We start from the raw sequence: 26,999 nt of genomic DNA, 5'->3' as shown, positions 1-26,999 counted from the left end.
GAGGAAAAAGGTATATTAGTATTTAGGGAGCATTTTATGAAACAACTTAAATATATCATTACCTTAATCTTCACAACTTCACATGACTGAAAGCAACATTACTTTCTATTCACCTATTATTTATTTTCTTTGATACCCTACACAAAGCAGCCAATGGGTGATGCCAAACATGAAATGTTTTACACATTCTGAAATCAGGCCCATTTTATAGCAGAGCAACAACATTTTCAAGTGAAATTTACGTCCTTCCACCTGACACCTCATTTCTGTGTAAGAACAGGTACAGATGCAGCGGGAATGAATGAGTGTGTGCGAGCGCCAAGTGCTAGGCTGGAGAAAAGTGAGACTGGTGGCGTCTGCACACGAGGGAGGAGCGATCTGTATCCATCACAGTACCTTAAATTTGAGATCAGCAGTTTAATTGAAATGACTTATTTCAGGTTACTATTATTATCACAATAATTATTTTTTTACACATTTTTCCCTCTTAAAACTTAACTGGTTGGGGTCCCTTGCTGGTATCTTAGAAAATACTCAAGATTGAACATGAAAGGCCAGCAAATAGCAGCTGAAGTAAGTGAGATTCTCTGGCTTTCCCACAAGTGAGACCTTTCACCAAGGAAGGTCGGAGGCCAGGAGCAGACAGAGAAGAAGCAGTCAGTGGGCTTGACCAGGACAGAGGCGGGGGAGCTCAGCAGTAAGACAACGTGGGGCACAGGTGACCATCAATGCCAAGGGTGGCTTCATTACTCTCCCTGCACTGCTTCTCTGTGATCTGGTTCTCTCTCGGGAAGAGGGATAGTTCTCCTTTTCTGTGTAGCACTCAGGAAAGCTTGCTTAACTTTACATGATTATCAATTATCTCAACTCTTGTTATTTTGGAGAGAAAAGAATAAAGAGTATGTCTTAGGGATGTTAATAACATAAATTTCTTCTGCAAAACCCTGCAACAATCCCTAAATTGCAATATAAGATGAAAAGAACATACAGAAAAGAAATTCCTTTCAATAACTATGGTAAGTTGAAAATATTAGTCACTAGGCCACCTTTTCTAGACTTTAAGATACTAAAATAAAATACTATATAATGTCTTTTCTAAAGATGTATTTAAAGAAAATTCAGTCACCAAAGACCAATGGAGTCAGTTTTTAGCTATGCTAAGAACTTGCTGGTTAGAGTTATTAAGTTGGTCCTTTATCGAACAAATAACATATTGGTATCGGAATTTCAGAGAAATTTTCCCAGATCTTTTCAAAGAATGAGAAGAAACTGTTGTGTTATTAATATATAATTCATTTTTTCCAAAATGACATTAAAATATCATCATCTGAGTTGTCTGAAAACAAAGCTAATTAGGTAATAGTCTCACAGTATATTGGGACTACATGTTGAAAAAGGTAGCCACATCTTTAAACAGAAAAAAAAAACTACACTAAATAGCAAAAAATATATATTCAAAAAGTACAGGAAAGTCAACAAAAATTGAGATCATGTTGAACAAATACAAAAACTTAACATAGTTAGGAAGACAACTGGCTGTTTCTTCCTTGTGGGGGATCATGTTTTTGGTGCTGGTTTTTAATTGGACAAGTGGGAGCAGAAGTAAGGAAGAAACATTCAATTTTTAATTTACACAGTTGAGAATTGTTTGTAGGTTTACAAGGTATATATCTTCCTTTTGTACTTAAAAATGTAACCTAAATTAACTTTAAAAATTGATTTCTACGGCTCTACACTGTACACTCCAACAGGGCAGGCGTCGTGTTTGCTTTCTTCACCATTAAATTCCCACCATCTCACACTGTCTGGTTTAACAGATGTTTGCTGAATGCACTCAAGAACAAAATGCAAAAGCGGTACTTCCCTGGTTAAGCTAAGTTATGTACCTTTTAACTGCAGTTATCTGTTAAAAACCTGCGAATCTGTAAACCACGCGAAAGGGAAGATATACTAGTTCTAATCTAGCTTTGTCTTTTCTTCTCACTATCGTGTAGATCAAACCTAGATATTGTAGAATCATTGAGCACCGCTGCAAATACTTATGCCTCCAATAATGGAAGTGCCACTGCTCCTGCTTTCCCTCCTCAAACTTCTCTCTCCTCATTCTGAGTTAACACGTCAGTATTATTGTTTCCACCATTCCTACCAGGTGAATGGCAGACTGAATCATTCATTTTCATATTCATAAAGGCATCTGACTCCTTCCATCTATCCTCTCTGCTACCGTATGGCCTTCAAGTTTTTCTTTGAGCTGCTTTGTCTTCTAACATCATTCCACAAACTAGAAATGAAAAACTGAAAATGTCTCTCAAAATAAGACCCTGGCATTCAGGTCAAAATCAGCCAACATTTTCAGTTTTGCAATGGAGGCATCTTCACATTATCACTACTCTCCCCCCGCAACCATTTATTTAGTTCCATTCTTTATATGCTGCAGTTTTTCCCAAAGGGCTCTAATACAACTTCAATTCTTTTTTCTTCCTTCCAGAAAATAAGAGAACAATATTTACTCACCTTTCATTAAGCTCTCTGAATAAAATGAATATTTCAAATCAGATCTTCTCAGAGTAACTTTTATAGAGTTCATTGCTAGCACAGCTACATTCAAGCACAGAAAAACTCCTGCATAAAACCATAATCTGATTTTCAAATGTCATTCCCATAACCCCATGCTTTGTGTTCCTTCTACACACTGGATATGTCCACCCAAGACTGTTTTACATTTCCTTACCTACTTTCCTTGAACCTTCAGTATGCACACAGATTCAAAATATTTATACATGATGGAACTCTCAGGCACATCAGCTCTACATCATGAGCTGTGACAGTTCAGTCAACTCGTGCCTCATCATTTCCCTGGAAACCAGTCCCAGAACCATGCAATATCCAACAACCACATGTAAACAAGATTAAGCCAGAACCTGAAAAGCTCAAAGCCTATCTCTAACATGAGAGGTAAGTCATTACTCTGGTGAAAGGCTCAGATAATGGATGTATAATATGAAAATGTTCCACAGCAAATGCAAGAAGCAACTCACATAATGAGAGCACTGAACAGCAGCTGAAGAGAAATACTAAGACCATGGTATCGTTATTGCAGATGGTATACTGAGATGTAACCTAGATTTTCTTAAGGCTATTGGAAACATACAAAAATCCTGTACTCAACGAGGCGGCCGAGCAGACGCAGAGATGCAGATTTTTGTGAAGACTCTGACGGGCAAGACCATCACCCTCGAGGTCGAGCCCAGTGACACCATTGAGAATGTCAAAGCTAAAATCCAAGACAAGGAGGGCATCCCGCCTGACCAGCAGCGTCTGATTTTTGCGGGCAAACAGCTGGAGGATGGCCGCACTCTGTCAGACTACAATATCCAGAAAGAGTCCACCCTGCGCTTGGTGCTCCGTCTGCGAGGCGGCATCATTGAGCCTTCCCTCCGCCAGCTCGCTCAGAAATACAACTGCGACAAGATGATTTGCCGCAAGTGTTATGCTCGCCTGCACCCCCATGCTGTCAACTGCCGCAAGAAGAAGTGCGGCCACACCAACAACCTGCGCCCCAAGAAGAAGGTCAAATAAGGCCCCTCCACCGGCTTCTCCTTTGCCCGCAGGGCAGCCTCCTGCCCAAGCCCCATCGCCCTGGGGCCTGAATAAAGTTTCCCTTTCGTTGAAAAAAAAAAAAAAATCCTGTACTCAAGTTGGACTTTCCATCACAAGTTATGGGATGGGTATCCCTAAATATAATTTCTTTTCCTGATATATTGATAGAATTTTATAGCTTACAAAATTCTTTTGAAAAATTGTGCCATTTGACTTTTAAAATCCACTTGGTTAGGTTGGTATCATCACCCATTTTATAGATGGTGAAAGTAAAGCCCCAAAAGGTTAAGGGACTGCTAATAACTGCTAGTAACATACAACTACTAACTGAATGACATGGCCAAAATTTAAACCCAGATCTTTTGACACCAAGTTCAATGAACTTGATACTGTTCCACAGTTCCCTAAATCAGGTGATGCTTACTTAACTCAAAGTGACAAGTGCTTGTTCAACCTCAAAAAATATTTTCATATGGCATCTACAAAGTTCTTTAAAATATGAAAATAAAATGTGAGGTCTCTGCAAGATATTTACCTCTTGTGCAAATGACTCTGCTTTCTTTCGAAGGTCCTTCTCCAGTTCCAAGTTCACCTGCATTTCCTCATACTCTTCTACTGCTAGCATGGACACTTAAGAAGACAAGGAAAAGAAAATGGACAATATGCCACACAGATTATCAGGAATACGGATGAAAAATAGTGTCAAAAAGATTCCTTATTCAGCTTTATAAGCACCCATATTAATTGCTGGTTGGAATATAAATTAGTAAGACCTTTTTAGAGGGCAACTTGGTAATACGTATCAAAAATCTAAAACTATTCATACCCTTTAACTCAACAATTCCACTTTTAGTAATGTATTTATTCTCCTAAAAGACTAAATCATGAACATATACAGAGATTTAATCACAAGGGTGTTCTCTGCATCACTGCTGAAAATAGATGGTCTAACACTGAAGGATCAGTAAGCAAAGTATGCTATATAAAAGAAATATTCTACCATCAAAATTGTATTGTAGAGGCATATTTACTGAATGGAAAGACATTCATGACATATCTTTAAAATGAGTCCATTTTTGTTTTTTAAAAGCCACATACAAAACACATCAACAAGGATTTCACTGAAGAGGAAACATGTGAAAGGCCAATAAACATCTTCATCAGTAACCAAGGAAAAGGAAAGTAAAACCATAGCTACCTTTTTATACTTACCAAAGAGGCAACTGACAAAAATTTTAAAGTACAGCTATATCAAGTTTGGAGAGGATACAGAACAATGGAAACAAATATACTGTTAACAGGAGTATAAACTTATAGATCTACTTTAAAATTAATTTGGCATTATGTAGTGAAATCAAAGATAAAATTTTACATTTGGCATACATCTTAGTGAAACAGGTATCTGCAGCAGAAGACATGTATAAGAATTTTCATAACAGCATGACTTGGAAGAGCAAAAAAAAAAAAAACCTGGAAAAAACTCAAACATCCAACCACTGGATACTGGATAAATGAATTTTGGTATAGACATTGAATGAAATATTATACAGCAGTGAAAATAAACATACCACAACAATACCCTTCAACACAGATGGACGTGACAGATACAAAAAGTAACAGACGGTCATGTGCAAAATGATACCATTTATATAAAGTTCAAAAATATGCAAAATCAAACAATATGCTGTTTAGGGATATATATACACATCTGACAAAACTATAAATAAAAGCAATGATAAAAATCCAAGGAAGGAATAGAAGTAGAGACTGATGTTCGCAGACTTGTAAAGTACCAATGGGTAAAAGAGATATTTCTTTTGTTTGTATTTTACTTATATTCAATATACATTATAAACATATTTAATAAACAATATAATGAGTATATACAGGTTTTTTGATTGGAATCTAGTTGATGAAAAATATTACGTTGTAGGTGTACAATATAGTGATTCACAATTTTTAAAGGTCATGCTCCATTTATAGTTATTATAAAATACTGGTTATATTCCCTGTGTTGTACAATATCTCCTCGTAGCTTATTTTATACGTAATAGTTTGCACCTCTTAGTCCCCTACCTGTAAACTGCCCCTCCTCCCTTTCCTTTCGTGGAAGAATAAACACTAAAATGTTAATAGTGATTATCTCTGGACTGTAAGGGTTGAGTTTTTTTTTCTTTTCTGATATACATCTATGCTTTCCACAAAAAAAGTGTGTCATCTGAATAAAAAGAAAAAATGTGTACATGTAAGTTATTTCAAAGTGTTCTCCATGTTTATAAAGAAGAGAAAAAGCCTAGATCCATACGGGCCCAGAGTCAGAGCTTTGAATTAAAGAATCATTGCGGACAGAAACCTTCAAAGGGAATGTCCCGTCACATGGGAGCAACACGAATGCTTTCCTACTCTTTGATGTTTTTGTGGCCTATTTTGTTAAACGACGAGTTGGACGGGACAGAGGGAGTGACGACACCATGACCAACGAGGCACCACACAGGTGGACAGCACACTAGTCTCTCCACTGGCTTCTGGCGAGGCACTTTCAATCCTGAGCCGAGTCATAGCAATCAAAACCTTTTAAAAGGCACTCTTAATGGCTGCTTTCATGAACTGTTCCTCCAGGGCACTTCAGTCCTAACTGACTAAGGACTGGTTTGCTGCGTAATGACAGAGAACTTCAAACTCTGTGCTCGGTCAATCTACAGCCTCTTCAGAGGAAAGACTAACAGTCTTACTCAAGTAAAGCAATGTAAGTGGTGGTTTGTGATGTGAATTACAGCTCCCTGAGAGCTAAACGATTTTCAAACCTATTTAAAAAGAAGAAATTTCTCAAAGAAAACAAAGAAGATTATGTCTATCTGAAGCCCTGGGCAAAATAACTGACTTTCTTTTCTATGTCCAGAACACTATAATAAAAAGCGAATTTTCACATGTCCTGGCCCTCTTGGTTCCTGAAAGAAATTCGGTTGGTCCTAGTCATGTATTTATTTACATAATCTCTCTCTCCTCCTAGATAGGGGGCTTCCTGAAGGCAAGATCCATGATATTAACCTTTGTAGAACCCTCTGTTTCTAGCACAGTGCATCATCACTGAAAATTCTTCTATACCATTTCTATCTTCTTAAATGCACAATAGGCAGAGGAAATGTTACAACCTAGTGTATCTGCCACACTTAGCTACAAGGTCCTTTATTATTAAAAAAAAAAAAATCTCAATTCATGAATGATGCAAAGATGGAGAACTACCACTAATAACAACAGGGAAGGCCCTGGGTCTGAAAGGTTTCCTTTTAGTGCTGTAGCTTCTGAACTAGAAAAGACAGTGGCTGAGGGAAAAAAAGGAGAACAAAGAGCATAGTAAGTCCCTTCCCTTGAGAACTATGTTTGCACAACCATACTTTGGCATCACTCCTTTGCCCTAAACCAGGGGACGTAAGAAATGGCCCCATGAGACGACGCTGTGTTTTATGACAAGAATGATAAAATCAAATTACATAGAATTTTCTCTAGGAGTAGCCTCTGGAGAAAGTTTTTCTCACCACGAGATCAGGTCTGCTTCTCCTGACCAACAGGTAAATTTTTCTGTGATTAATGAAAATGATGATGAATCTCTCATGCCTCTGACTCCTGGAGAGCTCAGAGCCAGACTTCGGGCACACAGGCAGGAAATGTGCAAGAACTCGCAGTTAAGTAATAAGCACTGTGCACATTAACATATACTCTCACTTTCCCTTTGTCCCACTTTCCATATCCTCTTAATTTAAAATTTTATCATGTAAAGTTGCATGTATTTATGTAGATATCCTTATCGCTTCTGGATTGAGGAGAGGTTTACTAAATAAGCTACCAGATATACAGATACTGAGGGGACCGCCAACACGGCCATGGTCCCAGGATATATGCAGGACAAAAGAGTATTTAGGTTTGAAGTTTCAAAATGAGTGGGCCATGAATTCCTCAAGCAAAAGCACTTTTCAATGTCCCCAGACTCTAAGGTAGGTGATAATGAGAGAGACTCATTGCTAGAAGTTAGGAAAACACACTAGAGAAGATTTTTGCTACAAGAATCTTTAGACACAAGTATAAAACACAAAATATGTATGAACAAAATAAATTATATAGATATTTGAGGAAAAAGACTAGAAACACATACCTCTATTGCATTTTTCTAAGACTTTTCTCTGTTCAAGAACTTCCGAATTTAAAACATCTTTTTCTTGTTTAACTTTATTTACCTAAAAATGTGATATTTTGAGGGGAGAAAACATCCAAAATTGTAAAACATGATACATGATGATGTGTGATACCTAAATTGCTGTTCAACTTTCAACACGATATTACATTAAAGCAGTCTAACACAATGGCTTCACTGTGTTAGACTTTTATTAAAGCATTTCTAAAGCCTCAAAGTAACTATTCAATTTAGGATGTACATCTGAAACTTCTTTATATATTCCAAATAGCACTGGCATTGGTCCTAAATATGGAGGTGTTCCAGTCGTCCAATGTAAATGATTGATATTTTTAATGCAAAAATCTAACTGGATTGCACCCAGAAAATACATGAATCATTTAATCAGAGATCCAATACTCAATTTTGGTATTCATTTTAAACCTTGATGACATTTGGCTTAAGTAAAACATACATAAATTTTTTAAACAAAAATACTTTGAACTTTGACTTTTGGCTTAAACAAAATACATATGAAAATCTCCCCCCCAAAACTTAAATTTTTGAAATAATTTTTGGCATCTATCAATAAGAAAAGAGAATACCACAGTACAGTTTTTAAAAAAGAATGTAAAGTTACATGTATCAAGTGGATAAATCTCAAAAGCATTATGCTGAATTAAACAAGCACATTTATATAGTTAAAAATACTCAAAATACTAGGTATTGCAATAAAAATGTAAACTCATGCATTGAAAGGATAAAAAACAAGTTCAGAATAACAGTTGTTTAGGGTAACAAGGCAGGGAGTGGGGAGAATGAAAATGACTTGGGGAAGAGATACACATGGGATTTGATACCATGTTAATGTTTTATGCCTTCAACTGCATAGACATAAGGAGGGTCACGGTTTTGTTTTTTATACCTTTCAGGTATCTGAAATAGTCAATAAAAATAACTTCTGAAATGGCTTCCAATAACACCTCTAAGTGGAAGGGGGGAGAATCACCAATAAATAATCATAACTGAGGAATGGAATGTATCAAAATGTGTCTATCTCTATAGTTATACTCAAGAAACAAGCTAAGGTAATAGTCCTGAAAGGAATCCTGAATCCACAAGCACTTCCAGACAGTCTGTGAACTGGTTTCTTTTAGTATAAGCTATATTGTTTTCAGTTTAAATCAGTAACTGGTATACACTGTTCAGCGCTTCCAAACTGTCATCATCCTTCTTCCCACTCACACTTATTGCCACAATAAATAAAAGCAACTGGGGCTGGGAGGTTGGTGGGCACTGCTTCCCAACCTTTTTCACATTATGGTCCTTAAGAATATGTGTACGGGAACTGAGGTAACTGGATGAGGCTACTCACTGAAGGACTCAATACCCTGGCATACCTGTAAGCCATTCAAAGGATATCAAGGTGCTATAACACATCCGTTGGGAAGCCTTGGGCTACAGACTCTGAGAACCACTGAAACTAGTTAAATCGAAATGGCAAAGGCAGATTCATGGAGCCTCATGCAAAGAAGACAAAGGCAATTCAAAAGAAAAAATAAAAAGATTCTCCAAACACCCACTTGAACCCATTCTACCATCTATCGCATATGTCTGTGTTGGAGGTACACAGGGGGACAGCCTTTCCCAACTGAGTCAGCGCTCCAATGGAGAAGCAAAATCATTCTTCACCAGCAGCAACAAAGAGTATCTAAACTGCAGATGGCATTGTCACAGATCTGCCTCACAGTGAAACATGAGGGACAATAGGAAACACTCCAATGCTATTTTAGTATTGTATTTCTTGAGCTGGGTAGTGGGTACATGAATGTTCATGATCTTATTTTCTCTACCTTTTGGTATCTCTGAAATAGTGAGGACAAGAGAAGATTAAAATTGGTACATGGTTCTCATGTCAGAAATTCACTTCCAACAGCAAGTTTCTGACTTAGCCTCTCCCCAAACACCTTAACACACTAAAGGCCTTGCCTTATGGGCCCAAGATACATACTTCTTCAACTACTTCTACAAGTTTGCTCTTGAGATTTTCCAGTTCAATGGCTAGTATCTTCTTTTCCTCCTGAACAGATACAATTTGATCTCGAAGTTCTGCATTTTTAAAGAAAAAATAAGGAGAAAAAAAAAAGCCTTATTTTTAAAAGAAATCAATCTTGTTGAAAGAACTGAAAATGCCAATCCATGTACGGCTTATGGTCCAAGTTATTCAACAATTAAAAGGAAAATGAAGCAACAAAAGACAATGGAAATTTCACTTCTGTTCCCCCCCACCCAACACAGCTATGTTTCTAAAATTTTATGTCAGGCACTCTCAGTATGTTAAATGTACCAGATCACGTTTTCTCTGCATTCCATCAAACCTGTATTCTAGAAAACTATCTGGCATTTTAGAAGCAGAATTTTTTAAGCTTTCAGCAAAACAAATTAAGGCATTGTACTAATTTCTTTTTTATTTTATAATGGCCACGGGCTCTTGTCACAAAGCAATACAAACAAACTGGGCAGCTAATAATTTGGAGATTTTGATTTAAAGAAAAAAATCCTGACTTGCTGCCAATTTACAGGCCTTAAACATTATTTGAACTGACTCAAAATATAACCTATTTGAAAAAGGGTTAATTCTAATAATTTTCTCTCCAGAGTTGCAGGTGTTTTGTTTCTTAATTTGTTTCATATTTCATATTATTGAGATTTAATGAAAACTGTGTTACTAGAGTAAAAATACTAGCAACTCTACGTGCAAAAGCTTCAAGTGTTAAAGTTACTTTTACCACTCAAATGTTAAAAAAAAAAAAATACATGGATTAGCACCGAGTACTTAAATTTATACCCAGGCCCACAGTTTTGCCACTTAGCTTTTAAGTGCTTTTAATTTCTTACCCTTCTTCAAAGACAATAAGAAACCTGCTATGCCTTTATTTATTTATAAGTTAAATCAAACTTTTTACATGAATCCAACTCAACTGAAGGAGTTCTCAGAGACTTATTTCAAAACCATTTTCTCCACTGGCTGACTGATCTTGAAGAATAAGAGACCTTACCATTCAAGATCTAACAGGAGGGAGAAATACAAACAAAAGGAAAGCCTTTAAACTTCCTCTCCCTTCCTACCAACATAAATAAGACTTTGACTTAGGTTAAGGGGTAGAGAGTCAGGTTAAGATGGTTTTCTTTTTACTTTCTTCTTTATACTTTCAACTGAAGTTTTATCTACCAAACAAACTGACAAGTATTGCTCTTCATAGGTACAGTAAGTTAAAATGTTCCAATAGCTACTGAGCCCCAAACTGTTTTCCTACATCCTTAACAATATATGTGTGTATGTGTGTATTTATTAATAAAGTTAACGTGTATTTAATAGATGTATCACGTCATCTTGCCTTACAGCATTACTTGGGGACCAACCCAGTTGCTTAATACTACACATTGCTTTTTAGCTCATTACCTGAATCATGTGGGAAGTTCTCGGAGGGCAGAGACTAAGCAATTTGGGGAGGTATCTTCCCCAAAGATTCCAACAGAGAACCAGACTAACAGGAGGTATGGGCTAAATATATTTTTACTCATTCTTTCTTTCATTTGACAAAAATATCTTAACATACAGTCCTATCCTTAAGAAGTTTATAGGCTGACTGTTTCTGCCAAGACAATGCTTTCAAAAGTGCCTAATCCCAAACAAGAAAGTAACTCATAAAGCTACACATCCACTGTGATTCTCAATCAGGCTACCCCCTGGGGCAAATAATCAGAATTTTTTCCAAAGTAGGGCTCAGGCGTCAGTATTTTTTGAAGTCCTCATGTAATTCCCATATGAAGCCAGGGTTGAGAAGCGTCCTAACTGGAGTCAAAAACATGCTCAATGATTATGCCAGGGATCCTACCTTTGATTTGCTTCTGACACTGGACTGAGACACAAGCCTCGGCAGCGCCCTCTGGGTCCAGGGCTGAATCTCCATCATCAATGTTGATCTCTTCAGTTATTACATCCGGCCCCAGCTTGGCCATGTACAACATGCTGATTCTTTTCAATGCTTTATTTTCTTTATTTAGCTAAGGCAAATACAAAGACAGTATTTTAACAGCAGTCAAATGAGTGTCTTGGATTTTTGAACAACAGGCAAACTGAGTGTATTTTTGTCTTACACAACATTCATCACCATTCACAGCATGAAATAGCAATTAGAAGAATCATTAAATAAGGTTCTACTTATACTACTTAATATTAAACATTACTTTAAATAAGACCTTGCCTTATACCCAGCAGCATGTGAAAATGCTGGTTATAACTGATAAATACAAGAAGAATTAAGATAAAACGCCAGTACGGCTTAAATCACATTTCAATTTATTCACAGTCATTAACAGTTTTAGTTTAAGACATTTTATTTCAAGCAAATATTTTGTTTGATGCTATGCTGTGAACATTTTTTGAATGTCTGTTTGCCTGGCACTCCCTATTTTCTGGACACTGCCGCTCCTCTTCACTTTTCCACATGATTTCTATGGGAACAACCAAGTTCTCCCAAAGCATAACCTACCTCTTTGGCCACAGCTAATTAGTTCAGGAATTAGGTACATAATCCAAGTCTGGTCAATTAGATCCCTTCTCTAGAAATTTGGAGACTGGAACAGAGAGATGAATTCCTTTCCATGTGTCTGGATGGAACCACATTACACTACTGAATTGAGGGACAGAGAAAGGCAGTCCACAGCAAAGCCAAAACGGAGCCAATGTGTAGAAGAAAAGCAACAGACATAGGGTTTCCCACACAGCTTCAGTTCATTCCTAAAATACACCTTGCTCACGGATTCTATGGAATTCTCCTATATCCCTCTGAATAAATTTCTACTTTTTTTCCCCTTTTCTCGCTTAAACTAGTTAAAAACGTCTTTCTATCTGTACATAGAGTTCTAATAATACACAATAGAAGAAAGTTCAATACATGCTTCTGTTATCTCTAATTCATTGCAGATAAAGGAATCCTAATTCATTTATTTGTTATCTCCTGATGTAAACATGAGATGGTTATCAATTACCATTACCTTCTTCAGATCCTGTGTTTACGTGCATATAAATGTTAGCACAAAGCACGCACAGAGACTAAATTTGATCCAAAGTCCACAGAAGGAAAATATGGTTTTGCTTATGTGTTCTCTTCCCAAGACTTAAAATATAAAAGGTCTTCTGTTATTCGAGCAGAAAGTATTTAGTAGGTTGACTTCTCTAGCATAAAATATAAGATACAGAAATGTGTTTGCATTTACTAAGGGCCATTGGCCATCGAGACAAGTTCTGAATTTAATAACTGACACTGGACAGAAACAATTCCCTGGAAAGCTAAATGCCCTTCCTACTGCACACCTGACACCAGCACAAGATGTTCAGTATGGAGAATGGTACTTGTCTGGCTTTGGTCCTTCATTTGTGATGAGGATTAGGGCCCCTCAGGGTTTCTATCAGGGAAAGCCCGGCCCATTTCAATTTGGGAGGTCTGATTCCCACCCCAAGCAGCATGGTCTGGAACACAAGGGGGTTCCCTGACCTCTCTAGGGCATCAGGAAGAATCCCTCAGAAATGGCTATGAACCCTTCCATGGATGCTTCCTGGGAAGGCTGGCGAGATCTATTCAGGGAATCAGACACAGATCTTTATTTCCAGTCCCCAGCCCATAGCTCCAGCCTCCAGCTCTCCGTATTACATTAGAGGATCAGGGATAAGATATAAGACCCAGGATTTCCCAGTCCCTCTTCCTTGAGACGGAGAATTCAAGTAAACAGTGCTGTGGGTTCTCTGAACCACGAATGCAAGGGCATGGCACTAGAGGCTCAAGGATCATCATCCATGCTCAAATGATGACATCTTTTCTGAGTGCAGGGAGAAAAGAACAACTGAAGAAAAACTCAACTGAAAACACTCAAGACTTAATTTGTAATTCTGCCTCCTAATATTTAAACTAATGGTTCCCAACCCTGCATACTATGTGCAGGCCCTCACCAGACCAAAATCTCTGGCAGTAGAGCCCAGCACCGTACTTTTCCAGGGCTTCCCAGGTGATTCTAATGCACATCAATACAAGGAATAAATGACATAGAGGGATACAGTACCTGAGTATACATTTCTATAAAATTAGTATAGCAGAGTTAAGAACCCAGCTCTGCAATCCAATTCTGTCTCTGCCTCTAGAAAAATCTTTCGGTGTCAGTTTTCTTATCAGCTAACTTGGATAAATGTAGTCTCTATCCCATAATATGAGGATTAAATGAGAGATTATATATAAAGCATTTAATATAGTGACTGACATACAGTAAAAATTCAGCAAATATTAGCTAATAGTAACAAAAGAGGTTTAGTTTGTGTGTCTAATTTTCCTCTGGAAATCATTTATCAGCTAGTTTTCTTCAACCAAGGTATTCATCTACACAATGTTTCTTCTCCCAGGAGTCTCATGAAAAACTGAAAATACTAATTTTTGCCATCTGGTGCTTAATACATTACTTCCCAGGCCACCAGTGAAGTAATATTTAATAACCTAACAGTTCTGCCCTCAAAAGAGTTTAATGCCTCTATTAAACCAGGCGCCAAAATCTACCAGCTACTATTTGGCTGTAATATAATTATTCAACAAAGTTACTATCTCAAGAAAAAAGCCGAACTAAATTTCAAATGTCTTCTCTGAAACATCATTTTCACATTCTGAAAGAAGAAATATAAGATTTATACACATCAAAACCTTATAACCATACTAAGTGCACATTTTTGAGAACTCTCAATTCACAAATTTGGGCCGAGCAATTTCACCGCAGTTATTATTCATCAAGTTATATAGGTTAATGGCATGCTACTTGTGTTTTAGAACCCTTCTTAGTTACAAGGCAAAAATAAATCTTTCATAACCCTACAGTAACAGAATCTTATACTTTATTCAAGTTTAAATAGGGGTTTTTTTTATTGAGCACAGTTTAATGAATATTTAAAGATACAAAATAAGCACGTTAAACAGATTTGGATCATACATTTTAAATAACTGGTCTATATTTATCAATTTAACTTGCACATTTTAGCAAAGCAAAGTATCCACACTTGCTTTTAAGGAAATAATGCAATCAAATTGTATCATAAGAATTAAACATTCCATTGGTCATTAATTTCAGAGCAAAGATTTAGAAAAGATAAGAATTTACAGAAACTTTGCTTCTTAGAAAATGAAAACTACTTTCAAAAATGACAATTAATACTTAAATTAGGATGTGCTACTTTCATTTATTGATCACACACACAATGAAGTCTCCAAACTTTGCATTTAAAACTGCAGTATCTTCCACATCCAATGAGCACAACTACAGAGTTTAACTGAATAGGTTTTGGGTTCTGTTTTTAATTCTAAAGTCCATGAGTTCACACTGTATCCTCCAAAACAAACCATATGTCCATTTTCAAAAGAGCTTCTTAAAAAATAGAAAAACTATAAGTTAAGGGTCCTATTGTCAATACTAAATTGTAAAAAAGGTCAGAGAGATTAGTAACACACTGGTTCATAACCAGGGATGAATAGAGCAGTCACCTGGCAGCTTTTTCAACATTCACATATCTGGGCCATACTCCTAGAATCAGTGGGTCTGGGGTATTCTTAAGAAATCAACCCTGGTCCACCCTGACAATTATGACATGATAACTGCAGGTTAGAGAGGGGAATTCTTGTGCTCAAAATCAACTGCTAAATAAAAAAGGGGGGAATAATAAAATAATTTTTAAGGGGACCAAGGAATAAAGGCATCATAAACAAAGCCTGTCTCATTCTCACTTTAGTCCTAATTCTAGTTCATCCTGTCATTCAAGATGAGACAACGGCAGTCCAGGGAACAGAATTAACCTGGCCAAAGTCACATATGTCCAGAATTATATAACTAGGAATAAAACCTGTATACACTGCCTCCCAACCACTGCTTTCTATAAACTGCCAGTCCTGAAAGGTAGTCATAGTACTCTGCATGTACTATTGCAACAGGAATAATTGCTAATAACAAGAGAAAATACAGAAACTATCCTTAGCCACTACAAGATTCAGACCAGCTACTATGCTCCAAATACGTTTTTTCTACTTGGTCCAAAAGAAGTAAAGGAAATGAAAAGAGAATTCAAACAGCATTATGAACCAGTGAACTCTAGTGATATACAGAACAGAAATGATATGAGAGCACCCATGTTATTATTGTTGCTTTTAAAGCAATGGCCTCTAATGCTACATATTGTTCGGAAAAATAACAGAAGAGAAGCTATATACATGTTTGTATTCTTAGTTAGGTTCTGCATACATATCTTATGAATTCTAATGTAGTGTCGTTATGCAAACAATTAAGCACATACCTCTAGCAAGCACACTGCTAATGCATACAAATTAAACCGATTCACTGATTTATTGATCTATAGAATTTCAGTTGCATCCAAAGAAACACTGTGGAGGTAGGTGATGGGGGAGAGGGGAAAGAAACAAAACCAGCATCACTAATGAAATTTGGCTGAAAATTGCCGTAATCCATTTTCTGATGAAGTGGTTCAGATGCATTTTCCCCAACCCCAAATACATAAGACAGAGAGAAAAACATTCTTTAATAATAATGTACTTCTGATGAGATAGAATATAGAAAATTACACACTTGGGAAATTCATCAGCTAGAGGCAATCAGTGGAGCACTGGAGGTCACCTTTAGCATGCCCTCACTTTGCTTTCACAATAATCACCTGAAATGTAAGGTCTGAGGCTGACTTTTTCATCTGATTCAAACAGGAAACACTCATTGCTCTTTTATGTCACTCCAGGTTAGTTTTAAACTTGGTTAGCGTTTTAACCAAACGCACAGCCATTTGGAAAGTCGAGTTCAACAGACTACTCTGGGACCATTTTCACAGACAAAACCCCCAAACGCTGAAATACACACATACAAATACTTTTTTTTTTTACAATCAAAATAATCTTTGCATTAAGGCAGATATTTACATAATCGTATTCCAGGATTCTGAGACCTCTGATGAGGATCATCAAAGCAGACAACTGATCAGAGAACCAGAAAAGCAGAAAAGGACAGAGGTCGCTGTTTGGAAAGGCAAGTTCAAATTTAAAAGCTCAGGTAGAATTCCTTTATTTGAAATGTCTCACCTTTGTTGCCAAAGCTTCAGCGCTTTCTCGACAAGTCTTCTCTATTTCAAGATGGTTCTGCATAAAATTCACTTCCTCTATAACCATGTGAGAAACTAGGAATGAGGGGGGAAAAGTTTTAGCATTCAGAGATTAGTCAGCTATTCCAGAAGCCCACACATCTTGTCCCATGATTAAGAATACTGCAATTCTTTAGCTAGCCAGACCTTCAGTTATCATGAAAAAACAAAAGCCTTTAAAGTGCTGCCCTGATTAAATCTTAGCTAATATTTGAATGTAGCAAGAAAAAAAGGAGACAACGAAGACCTTTCGTTGCTATTACACACATTTTAAGAAAGCTATTGAGGATTTTTTACATAACCATAGACGTGTCTGTTAATTTAAACAAAAGAACCTCTCATAAATTCAAAGTGGCAAACACGATTTCCTTTTCTTAGCAGGATGTAACCCATGCATCTACTAAGGAAAATTAACCAAAAAGAAATGTTTAAAAATAAATCTTATATTGATTTCATAACTGGAATAACTGTAGCAGCTTAACTAAGTTACGTATTTCAACTGTAGTCTTCATTACTGAGAAAGTATTTAATAAACTCCAGGGCAAAAATGTAATAGCAACAAGATTTAGGTGCTATGTGTTGATGAAAGTGGATGCCAATAAATTGCTTCTTAGGTCACAGACTGTCAAGAAAATCAAAAGAAAAATAAAATTTTACTTGATACTCAACCAACAGGTTTCAAAAACAGCAATCTTCAGACTTTTTGGTAGCTGGTTTACATAAACGAGATTCAAAGGTACAAAATAATTTAGAACTTGAATTATACTTTGAAGATCAAGTAAGAAAAATGCCAATTCTCTTCACCCACACTTCTAGTTCAAAGAAAATGCTCAGAATCTCAAACTTAACTGTAGACATGCATACTTACTGACATCTGTTTGGCTTAAAAAAGAAAAATTAAGGGCACCCAAACGTGAAACCCAACAAAGTTAGGCAAAAAGCGCTGGGCTCACATAACACAAAGAGAGATTACTTTTGCTTCATTTAAGCTTAATTAACCTGCAATTATGATTAAACTCAGGGGAAAAAATTTCTCTCCAAATTAAATACAAAAATGTATTACTTCCTAAGTCTGTCCAAAAGTTCTTATTATGTTAATATTCAAATTCATAAAGCAGCACTAAATGGCCAGAAACATCTCTAACCTTGACATTTTTTCAGGGGTAATAATAATCTGCAGCAAATGCAGGCCAACCAAAAACCACTTAACTAATTAGTAGTTGCAGTCACCGAGAAAAACATGAATCAACACTGTTATTACAAGTGGCACATTTGAGTGGCATCTAATTATGACTTGATGAGCACGATACTTGCATTATCAACATTACTACTGCATCCCATCAGGGCCTAAAAGCTGCTGATGGCATTGACTTCGAGAAACTCCCACTCAATGGTACAGCAGCACCCAACAATCGGCTTGGCAGGGGCCCCTCTCACTAAATGACACGTTAAGCGTAATTACTGGTAGACATTGTAAATAAACAGGATTGGAAGTGAAAATTGTACCAAGTGCATAAGACACAATCTGACACATTGGAAGTGGCAGCCTTAATTGAGAGTTTCTTTGACTGCTCAAGATCATTTCAACTGCATTTCTCAGAGGACAGTGATTATAACTGTGGAGACAGACGGCATAATGGTATCAGCACTGCTGACAGAGCAGTGAATTAAATTGTATCTGCTGTTGTGTGAAAGCCTTGATGAGAGGTACAGATGCCTTAGTGGTCTTATCATTATAACACAATGGTCATGTTGTCATCAACCTTTCTGGCTCCAATTGAAAAGAAATGATTGTGTGTTGAAGCTCTCCCCCCTCTCCACACCACCCCCCTTCTCCTCTTCTATCTCTTGTTCTGAATAGAACCAATTTTCAGAGAGCTATGAAATCACGCAATAGGTCCTAAAATGCAGCTGCTTGGCATACAAACGGGTCCCCATTAAACTGGAATCACACACAATATGTGTTTATGCCAGAAGAACAAATAGAAGCTGAACACAGGCCAAGTTTATTCACACACACAAAGCCCATGTAGCTCTTCATCAATATAATTGCCTTTTATATTGTAGTTTAAATAATAGGCTCTATTATTTCCTTAAAATCCTAATATTCCTGGCATTTTATCACTATGTTTACAAGGTAGGTTCTTCAAAAATGTGAAGGAAAGAGAAAAGAAACCTATACAATTTTTACAACATAAAATATTACTTCGAATTTTTAGCCTTAACTACTTGACATCTTCTACCACAATCTGGTATTTCTACTATCATAACAAAAACATAAACACTGCATTTTTCATAAGAATTTGACTTTTTATTCAATAATATTCTTGCTCCTGGCAGAGTAAGAAAAATCATTCCACAGTAGTAAGGTGTAGGTCAAGCAAAGAGAGGAGAAAAAAAAAACTCAACACTTATTTTCTAAACATTTTGTAAAAAGTTGCCCTATAATTTAACTTGATAAACTTAGCTAGGCAGCACTGGCCCATATTTTATTTAGTTCTGATATGGTATACTCTATCAGGTAGGGTTTTTATTTCTTCCTATAAGAGGGAACAGAAATTTTAAATTGTGCTTTAATTTTCGGTTTAAAAAATTATCCCAATGCTAAACTGATAGCATAGAAACCTACTTACAAACTTTCTGGATCCAGAAAGAAGGAACACATATTTCAAAGGGCATTTATATCTTTAAAAAGGATGACCCAATTTCCAAAACCAAAAGTCAGGTCACCTGACACAAAACAGAATTTTTTTTTTTGGGGGGGGGGGGGGCCACATTGCACGACACGTGGGATCTTAGTTCCTTGACCAGTTCCTTGACCCATGCCCCCTGCCATGGAAGCGTGGAGTCTAAACCACTGCAACCACCAGGGGAGTACCAAAAATTTTTTTTAATACACAAATTTGTTTATACCCTTCAAAAGATAAACGTTTTAAAAAACTTTAATTGTTCACTGAATGATCTGCCTGTGGCCCTGAATTCTGGCATGATTCATAATACTCACCATCCATGACCACTGTACCTACAACACCTATAATTTGGACGACAAAGGTTTAAAAAAGAAAAAAGATGAACTTTAAATAAAGTGACCCTATTACTGCAGTTACGTTTAAAGAATCCTAGTATTTTAGAAATACATACTGAAATATTTACAGATAAAATGATATGATGACTGGAGTTAGTTTAAAAAAATCTGAGGTCAGTGCGAGTAGGTGTATGGATGCATAGAAGAAGAAATTGGCCATAAACTGACAAATTTTGAAGCTGTGTGATGGGTACATGCGGTTCGTTATCCTTTTTCTCACTTTGGTACAAGTTGGACACTTTCCATAATAAAAGTTTTTCTTAATGACTCTGAGAATACAATAGTATAACCTAAAAGAATATTAATTATTGCTTCTATCAGGTTAGTTGAATTAGCAAAGTCTGTCTCTCCTGTTCTATGACCTCAAAACATTCTTACATACTTGCCATCATAGAATACATCACACTGTAGGGGAACTGGGGTTCTTTTAACTTGTTTTGTCTTCTACTAACTGAGCATCAGAGCAGAGATTTTCTTCACTCATGGCTGACTCTCTTGTACCTAGCACAATGCTATGTACAAAGTAGGTATTCATGTTTGCGTTTGTCTAGCAACTGAAAAAATGTCTCAGGCCTAAGTTCATGCGTGAACACCTTTTATAGGAATGGTCTCTATATAGAACCACTTAGGAAACAACCACTATCACTGTTTATTGCACTAACTATGTGTCTATAGTGTGCTAAATCCTTTACGTGTGTTCTCTCGTAAATCCTCACAACAATCTTACAAGGCATGTTTTCTCATAGCAATTTTGTATTTGAGGACACTGAGGCCCAGAGAAGTTAAGGAACATATCCCAGATTACAGAGTTCTAACTGGTAAAGACCAGCCAAAGCTATTTCTAGATGACTCCAAGTTTCTATGTTGTTTTCTAATTCCTCATATTTAAAAGAGACACCACCAATGATGCTGCGTCCTGAGCAAAACTCCTCTCCATTCAGCCAACTCTCAGCAATACTTAGATTCAGGATACCTCTAAAGCATACATGTCAAACATACCATAAGTTCTCCTGCAATATCAGATGACTTAGAAAGGTTTTCATGTAGTGAGAAAACAGCCACGAAAGCTAGTAGTTATGCAGGAAAACTGGTAGGCCCTAAAACAGAACAAAGGATCTAATGTTGTGGCCTAAAAGATACACAAGAACCTTATTTACTTTTACTTTCACAGGAATCTGTCTTTCTAGGGAGCACGGTTTTGCTACGCAGTGGTGTACTTTGTCCAGAAAGACAGGAGAAAGGCTCAGGAAGAGTTGGCAGACGGCCAAGAATCACATGGAAACATGGGCAAAACCAGCTGGGAGAAGTATGCCACGCTAGGAAGGGTTGATCAGGACAGCCTAACAAAGCTTTTCCTGACCCGCATTTGGCTGTTCTTCCTATACCTGGAGAACTAGAACTAGTCCATAAATATTACAGGAAGGCAGATTTCAACTTAGTACCAAAAGAAACCTTCTCCTGGAGTTGTGCAAATGTGGAGACTGGTGTCCAGAAACTAATTCATGAAAGGTAAATGATATGAACTCTTAATACTGAAGGGCAGCCAAGCCCTGGATGGTGCAATAAATGAGAGTAGTAGCAGAAACTAGTTTTTATTGAGCACTTACCATAGTGCCAGGCACTGTGTTCAGCACTTTTTACACGGATCTCATTTAATCCTCGAACAGCTTATGAGCTAGGGTCATTTATTCCACTTTTACTAACGCACTTTTACTAACTGCTCAGAGCTACAGGGGTTCATACCAAATGGTGCTTTTCACTGGTGAAAACTGCCTCATTCCCTTCCAAATCCGAAATTCTACCCTCTGTTCTAAAGTTGTGAACCATTTATCTCAGACACAATTTTTTTTAACAAATATTTAAAGTTTTCTTAGTCTCCATTTTCTGTTCTTTTGAGACTGAGTGAAGAGTTAATACTCCATTTTCCTACCATTCACATTAAATTAGGCTGGTGTAGTAAAGGTAAAAATTGAATGAATGCAACAATAAAGATGAATTTATTCAAAACTCAGGCTTTCAGTTGCTCATAAAGAAAAATGAAAATTTTTAAACCTATCAAAGGTATTTAGAGGAAGAGAAGGGAAAGAAGAAATGGTAGATGAAAATGAAGTTTACATGTCACTCTAAAGGTAGGTTGATGTGGCAGGAAGCTGCTTCCATTTCTGCATAATGCAAGAGGTAAAATCCCTACTACTTACCTGGACCAAAACATTTTACGATTTACCATATGAATTTGAACTATTCCCACTGCACACAGTATGCCAATTCAATACCAATGACTACTTCAAACACATTAACTGGTAATAATGTCAATGGTATAACTCTTTCAGCTATAACTCAGTGTTAGTTCAAGGGTAAGAATGTCCCATTAATCCTGCATTAGGGAAGGAGAAAGTCCTAAACAATTACAATCCACACATTCACAGATAAAAAAATATCTCTGTCATAGCATATTGGCCACCAAAGACAGGTATTATCAGCAATATTCCCTTTAGGTTCTCCTTGTTACAGCCAGACACCTGAAATAAACTGGCTATTGAAATTTAACTATAATGCTGAATTTTTAGAGCTGCTTTACCTTCAACAAGAGTAAAATGTTTTGTGGTGTAGCTACCAAGTCAATGCTTTATGATATAATCAAACAACCTGACTAATACAGCATCTGAAGAAGGATGGAGAAAGGCCCTGCTTCCAAGGGGGAGCGTCACTTTCCCTGCTAAGGTCTGGCCCTTTCCCATGACATATTTCCTTTGATCTTTCTGAGTGTGATCAGGTATGTTCTCTTTTAGGGCATAAAGTAATAACAGATTTACATCACATAAAAAAACACAGCAAAAATTAAGAAGATCATTATAACTTTTGTGGGAATGTAACTTTCCTTGGTGAGAGGGATATTTCAACCATTCAAACTCTCAAAAATGTATAAGTTCTGTAAACCTAGAGTTCCTTTTCTATGAATTAATCTACAGAACTAATCAGACCATTGGAAAGATGTATGTATAAGAATACTTGTCATGGCATTATTGATAATTACTAAAAACCAGAAATGATCCATCTATCACTGAAGAATTGTTTAAATAAATTATGGTCTTATCATATAACAGAATACTATGGGTAACACTAAAAACTGACATACATCTCTACTGACATACAAAGATGACCCTAATATACTGTTTACTGAAAAGAGTAGGCTGCAGAACTGAATGCAAAGGATGACTGTATTTTGTGTAGATTTACATATTTCACAGATAAAAGACCTGGAAAGAAAGACTATAAACTACTAATGCTGGCTTTTCTCAAAGAGTCAAGATAACAATTTTTGGTCTCTTTTAACTGTTCTGCATAGTGAAATTTTTTATAACAAGGACAAACCGTGTTTATATATATATACATACACACACATATATAAAAACATACTTATGAAACAATAATGTTCAATCCATTTCTTTAAAAATCACACTAATGCCAGAGCATTTCTGGGCAAATGGGAAGACAATCCTTCCTTTCTTGGATGCCCAATGCATAAGCAACTACACATAGGGTATGTGTGTACCCACATAATCCCAAAGAACAGCTGTATGTGTTAGAACAACTCCACTGAAATGTTTACATACTTTTCTGAAATTCCTCCAGTTTTTTAACTGCTTCATCTCGTTCTTGCCTAATTTTGTCACACTGAAATGAGAAAAAAACAAATGTTAAGTTTGTATCATAAGTTTGGAAAGACAAGACAGCAAACTTACAATCAATTTTATGAAAAGAAAACAAAACTTAAAAATCTTAAAAAGGCATTCATGATATAGCTGGAAAAGGCAAAAACTCTAATTCAAAAAGATACATGCACTCCAATGTTCAGAGCAGCACTATTTACAACAGCAAAGACATGGAAGCAACCTAAGTGTCCATCAACAGATGAATGGATATAGAAGATGTGTGATATATATACAATGGAATATTACTCAGCCATAAAAAAGAAATGGTGCCATTTGCAGCAATACGGATAGACCTAGAGATTACCATACTAAGTGAAGTAAGTCAGACAGAGATAAATATATGATATAACTTATATGTGGAATCTAAAAAATAATACAAATGAACTTATTTACAAAATAGACACAGACACACAGACACAGAAAACAAACTTATGGTTACCAAAAGGGAGCAGGGGGAGATAAATTAGGAGTATGGAATTAACAGATACATATTACTACAGATAAAATAAACAACAAGGATTTACTGTATAGCACAGGGAACTATATTCAATATCTTATAATAATCTATAATGGAAAAGAACACATACACACATATAACAGAATCACTCTGTTCTACACATGAAATTAACACAATAGTATAAATCAACTATAGTTCAATAAAAAAGAAGAAACATAAAATATTTTTTAAAAAGAAAAAAATACACGAAGGAAAAAAAATGCATTAATGGCCACATGGTATTTGTTACTGCTCACCAGCGTGATATTTGTACCATTTGTATCTGGCCAATTTTCTCAGACCTTCTAAGATAATGAGTCACCTTCCTGCTCATTATCTCCTCAGTGACAGACCAATTTACCATCCTTGAGTTAAAAACGTATTCATTCTTTAAGAGAATATTTGTGCCTCTTTTTAAGTAGGTATTTTGCTGACGTAGTAAAAACCCCCGCTCACCCACAGGTCAGATGCCTGAAACTGGGTAGTTTCAACTACCCAGAACCCTGGGGGCACGCTGGAAGTGACCACTGCCTGGAGGCAAAGTACCGCCCAACATCCCCTGCACTCTCTCATGAAAGGAAGAAACCATTTCCACACTTAGAATTCTGAATAGAAGAAGGTAGCAAATTAAAAAGAGGGAAGGCAAAAATAACCTATTAAAGCATGAGGATCTTTTAGGGTATCTCGTATAGAAACAAGTATCTAAACTGGCTCTGTGAATTTTTTAAAAACCTAACTTTCATTATGAGCACTGAATTCAATTCCCCCCAAATTTCACAAAATAACAAGTATAACACATTTTAGGAAGATTTTCATCAAAGACGTCTAGAACTTTAAAAAGTGATTTTAGCTATTAGGATGATAATTAAAATTTTAATAGTGTGAGAATACCATTATACTATAATAAGAGGACCATGTGAACAAAGCACAACTTTATATTTTAATCCTACCATGTCAGAAAAACATATCTGGGATATGTTTTTGGGGATTTCATACCTTCGGATATCTTTAATTTCAAATGTCAATGGCTAAAAAATTATGATGCCACTGATAATTGGGAAAACCCAAATTAAAACAGTGAGATATTCTCATCTAATAGACTGGCAAAAACTGAAAAAGTCTGGTATCAGGAGCTGGAAACTATACTGCAGGTGAAATGTCAATGGGCGTATCTACTTTGGGAATAAACTATCAAAATTAGAACGGCACACACCCTATGACTCAGCGATTCTACTTCTAGATTCTATCACTAGAATCTCTATAGTCGTGTACAAGATGATCTGTACAAACATGTTCTGCATTTATAACAATAAAGATTCTACTTCTAGATTGTATCACTAGAATCTCTATAGTCGTGTACAAGATGATCTGTACAAACGTGTTCTGCATTTATAACAATAAATCATGGTATATCTGTATGATACACTGTAAATGAAAATGAACTATGAGGTTATATGTATCAACATAGACAAACCTCAAAAACCATAATGCTGAGTAAAAGGAGTTATAGAATATATATCAAGTGATACCTTAAGCACACAAAAACACTTTATATATTTATATTGGATCTGTATATTTCCTGATACATATGGTGTATACAAAAATATAAAAACATCAAATAGAAGAATACACACAAAATATATAACATTAGTTGTCTCAAAAGATAGGGAGAGGAAGGGGTCTAGGGCTGGGTGACACGGGGACCTTCAATTTTATCTGTAGCATTCTTCTTTATTTTTAAATTTCAAAAACAAATAAGCTAATTCTGGGAGGTGTGTGTTATATTATTCTCTGCCCTTTTCTATGCTTTTAAAATATTTTTAAAATGAAAAATAAATTAAGCAAACAGTTCAGTTTTGTCTGTTAGGCTCTCAAGAACTGAAACTTTTTTAAAGTTTTAGTTTTAAAAACCTATCTCTGTTCAGCTAGGTAAACCCATTCTGGCTAGAGTACATGAAACGAGTACACAGTGTTAAACTAGCAAAGCTATTTACTAAATCCTGACCTAGACCCTCCACAAGAGGTGGCGGGCTGGACCATTTTCTAAAGGAAAAAGCAAATCCTTTCATTAAAGTTTTCTTGTGGAAACCTAACTTGTACAGAAAAAGTAATTCGATCTAACACAGTTTCTAGTTCCAACTTAATATGTAAACTGCATTTATTATCTTTTGGTGTTTAAAATTCTAAACACTAGAGTCCTGGATTCTCAAGTAAGTTTATGAGACCCTCCCCCCACCAGACAGTGTAGCACCTAACTTCACCAGCACGCTAGCCAGCTGTTTCAGGAATGCTCCTCTCGTTTTCTAGAATGTGGCACCTGTTCGCCTTGTATTTCCCCACCATCCTGCCAGTCTGCCACCCATGCCCAGGCTCTCTGCTCATAAGGCCCAGGCAGACATGCTTTGGTTAATAACAGGTCTCAACATCATAGTCTCATCCCAACATTCAAGGAACGAGTTTCTACAGTCCAGCTATATGCTTTCACACTAACTCTACAGTCATCACCAGCAGATTCAGAAGCGGTCTCCCAACACCAGCTGTGTTCTATCAGAGGTCTTCATGTTGCTTTGCTTTCTATTTTCTGCAACCATATTATGATAGAACTGGCAGCCACAGAATTTACCATCTGCTATGGATACTGAAAGGAGTGTGTGTTGGGGGGTGGGGGTGGGGAGGATTTACACATGCTGCAAAAGCAATTTATT

General features: G+C 36.5%; 2 protein-coding genes across 7 annotated transcripts in view; one reads left to right on the top strand and one right to left on the bottom strand.

Moving 5' to 3' along the window:
- Positions 1-26,999, bottom strand: part of SHTN1 (shootin 1) — a 94,111-nt gene that overhangs the window by 46,216 nt on the left and 20,896 nt on the right. For all 6 annotated transcript variants that reach the window (XM_057737604.1, XM_057737603.1, XM_057737600.1 and 3 more), the window contains exons 3-8: positions 23,700-23,760; positions 16,942-17,036; positions 11,668-11,836; positions 9,780-9,877; positions 7,751-7,832; positions 4,136-4,230 (exon numbers count right to left, since the gene is read on the bottom strand). In XM_057737604.1, coding sequence (XP_057593587.1) covers positions 4,136-4,230; positions 7,751-7,832; positions 9,780-9,877; positions 11,668-11,836; positions 16,942-17,028 — 531 coding nt within the window. In that variant the 5' untranslated portion in view covers positions 17,029-17,036; positions 23,700-23,760. The remainder of the gene's footprint in view (positions 1-4,135; positions 4,231-7,750; positions 7,833-9,779; positions 9,878-11,667; positions 11,837-16,941; positions 17,037-23,699; positions 23,761-26,999) is intronic.
- On the top strand, positions 3,170-3,685 carry LOC130854611 (ubiquitin-60S ribosomal protein L40-like). Its single transcript, XM_057737609.1, has one exon. It carries the CDS (start codon positions 3,193-3,195, stop codon positions 3,577-3,579), a length of 387 nt encoding a protein of 128 aa, XP_057593592.1. The 5' UTR covers positions 3,170-3,192; the 3' UTR covers positions 3,580-3,685.

This window comes from Hippopotamus amphibius, chromosome 5 (genome assembly GCF_030028045.1).
Source record: "Hippopotamus amphibius kiboko isolate mHipAmp2 chromosome 5, mHipAmp2.hap2, whole genome shotgun sequence".
NCBI classification, from domain to species: domain Eukaryota; kingdom Metazoa; phylum Chordata; class Mammalia; order Artiodactyla; family Hippopotamidae; genus Hippopotamus; species Hippopotamus amphibius.
The sequence above is the reverse complement of the archived record's forward strand: the minus strand, read 5'-3'. Positions and strand labels throughout refer to the sequence as shown.

Coding starts and splice junctions, on each gene's coding strand:
- LOC130854611 (XM_057737609.1), top strand. CDS start 3,193: ATGCAGATTTTTGTGAAGACTCTGACGGGCAAGACCATCACCCTCGAG.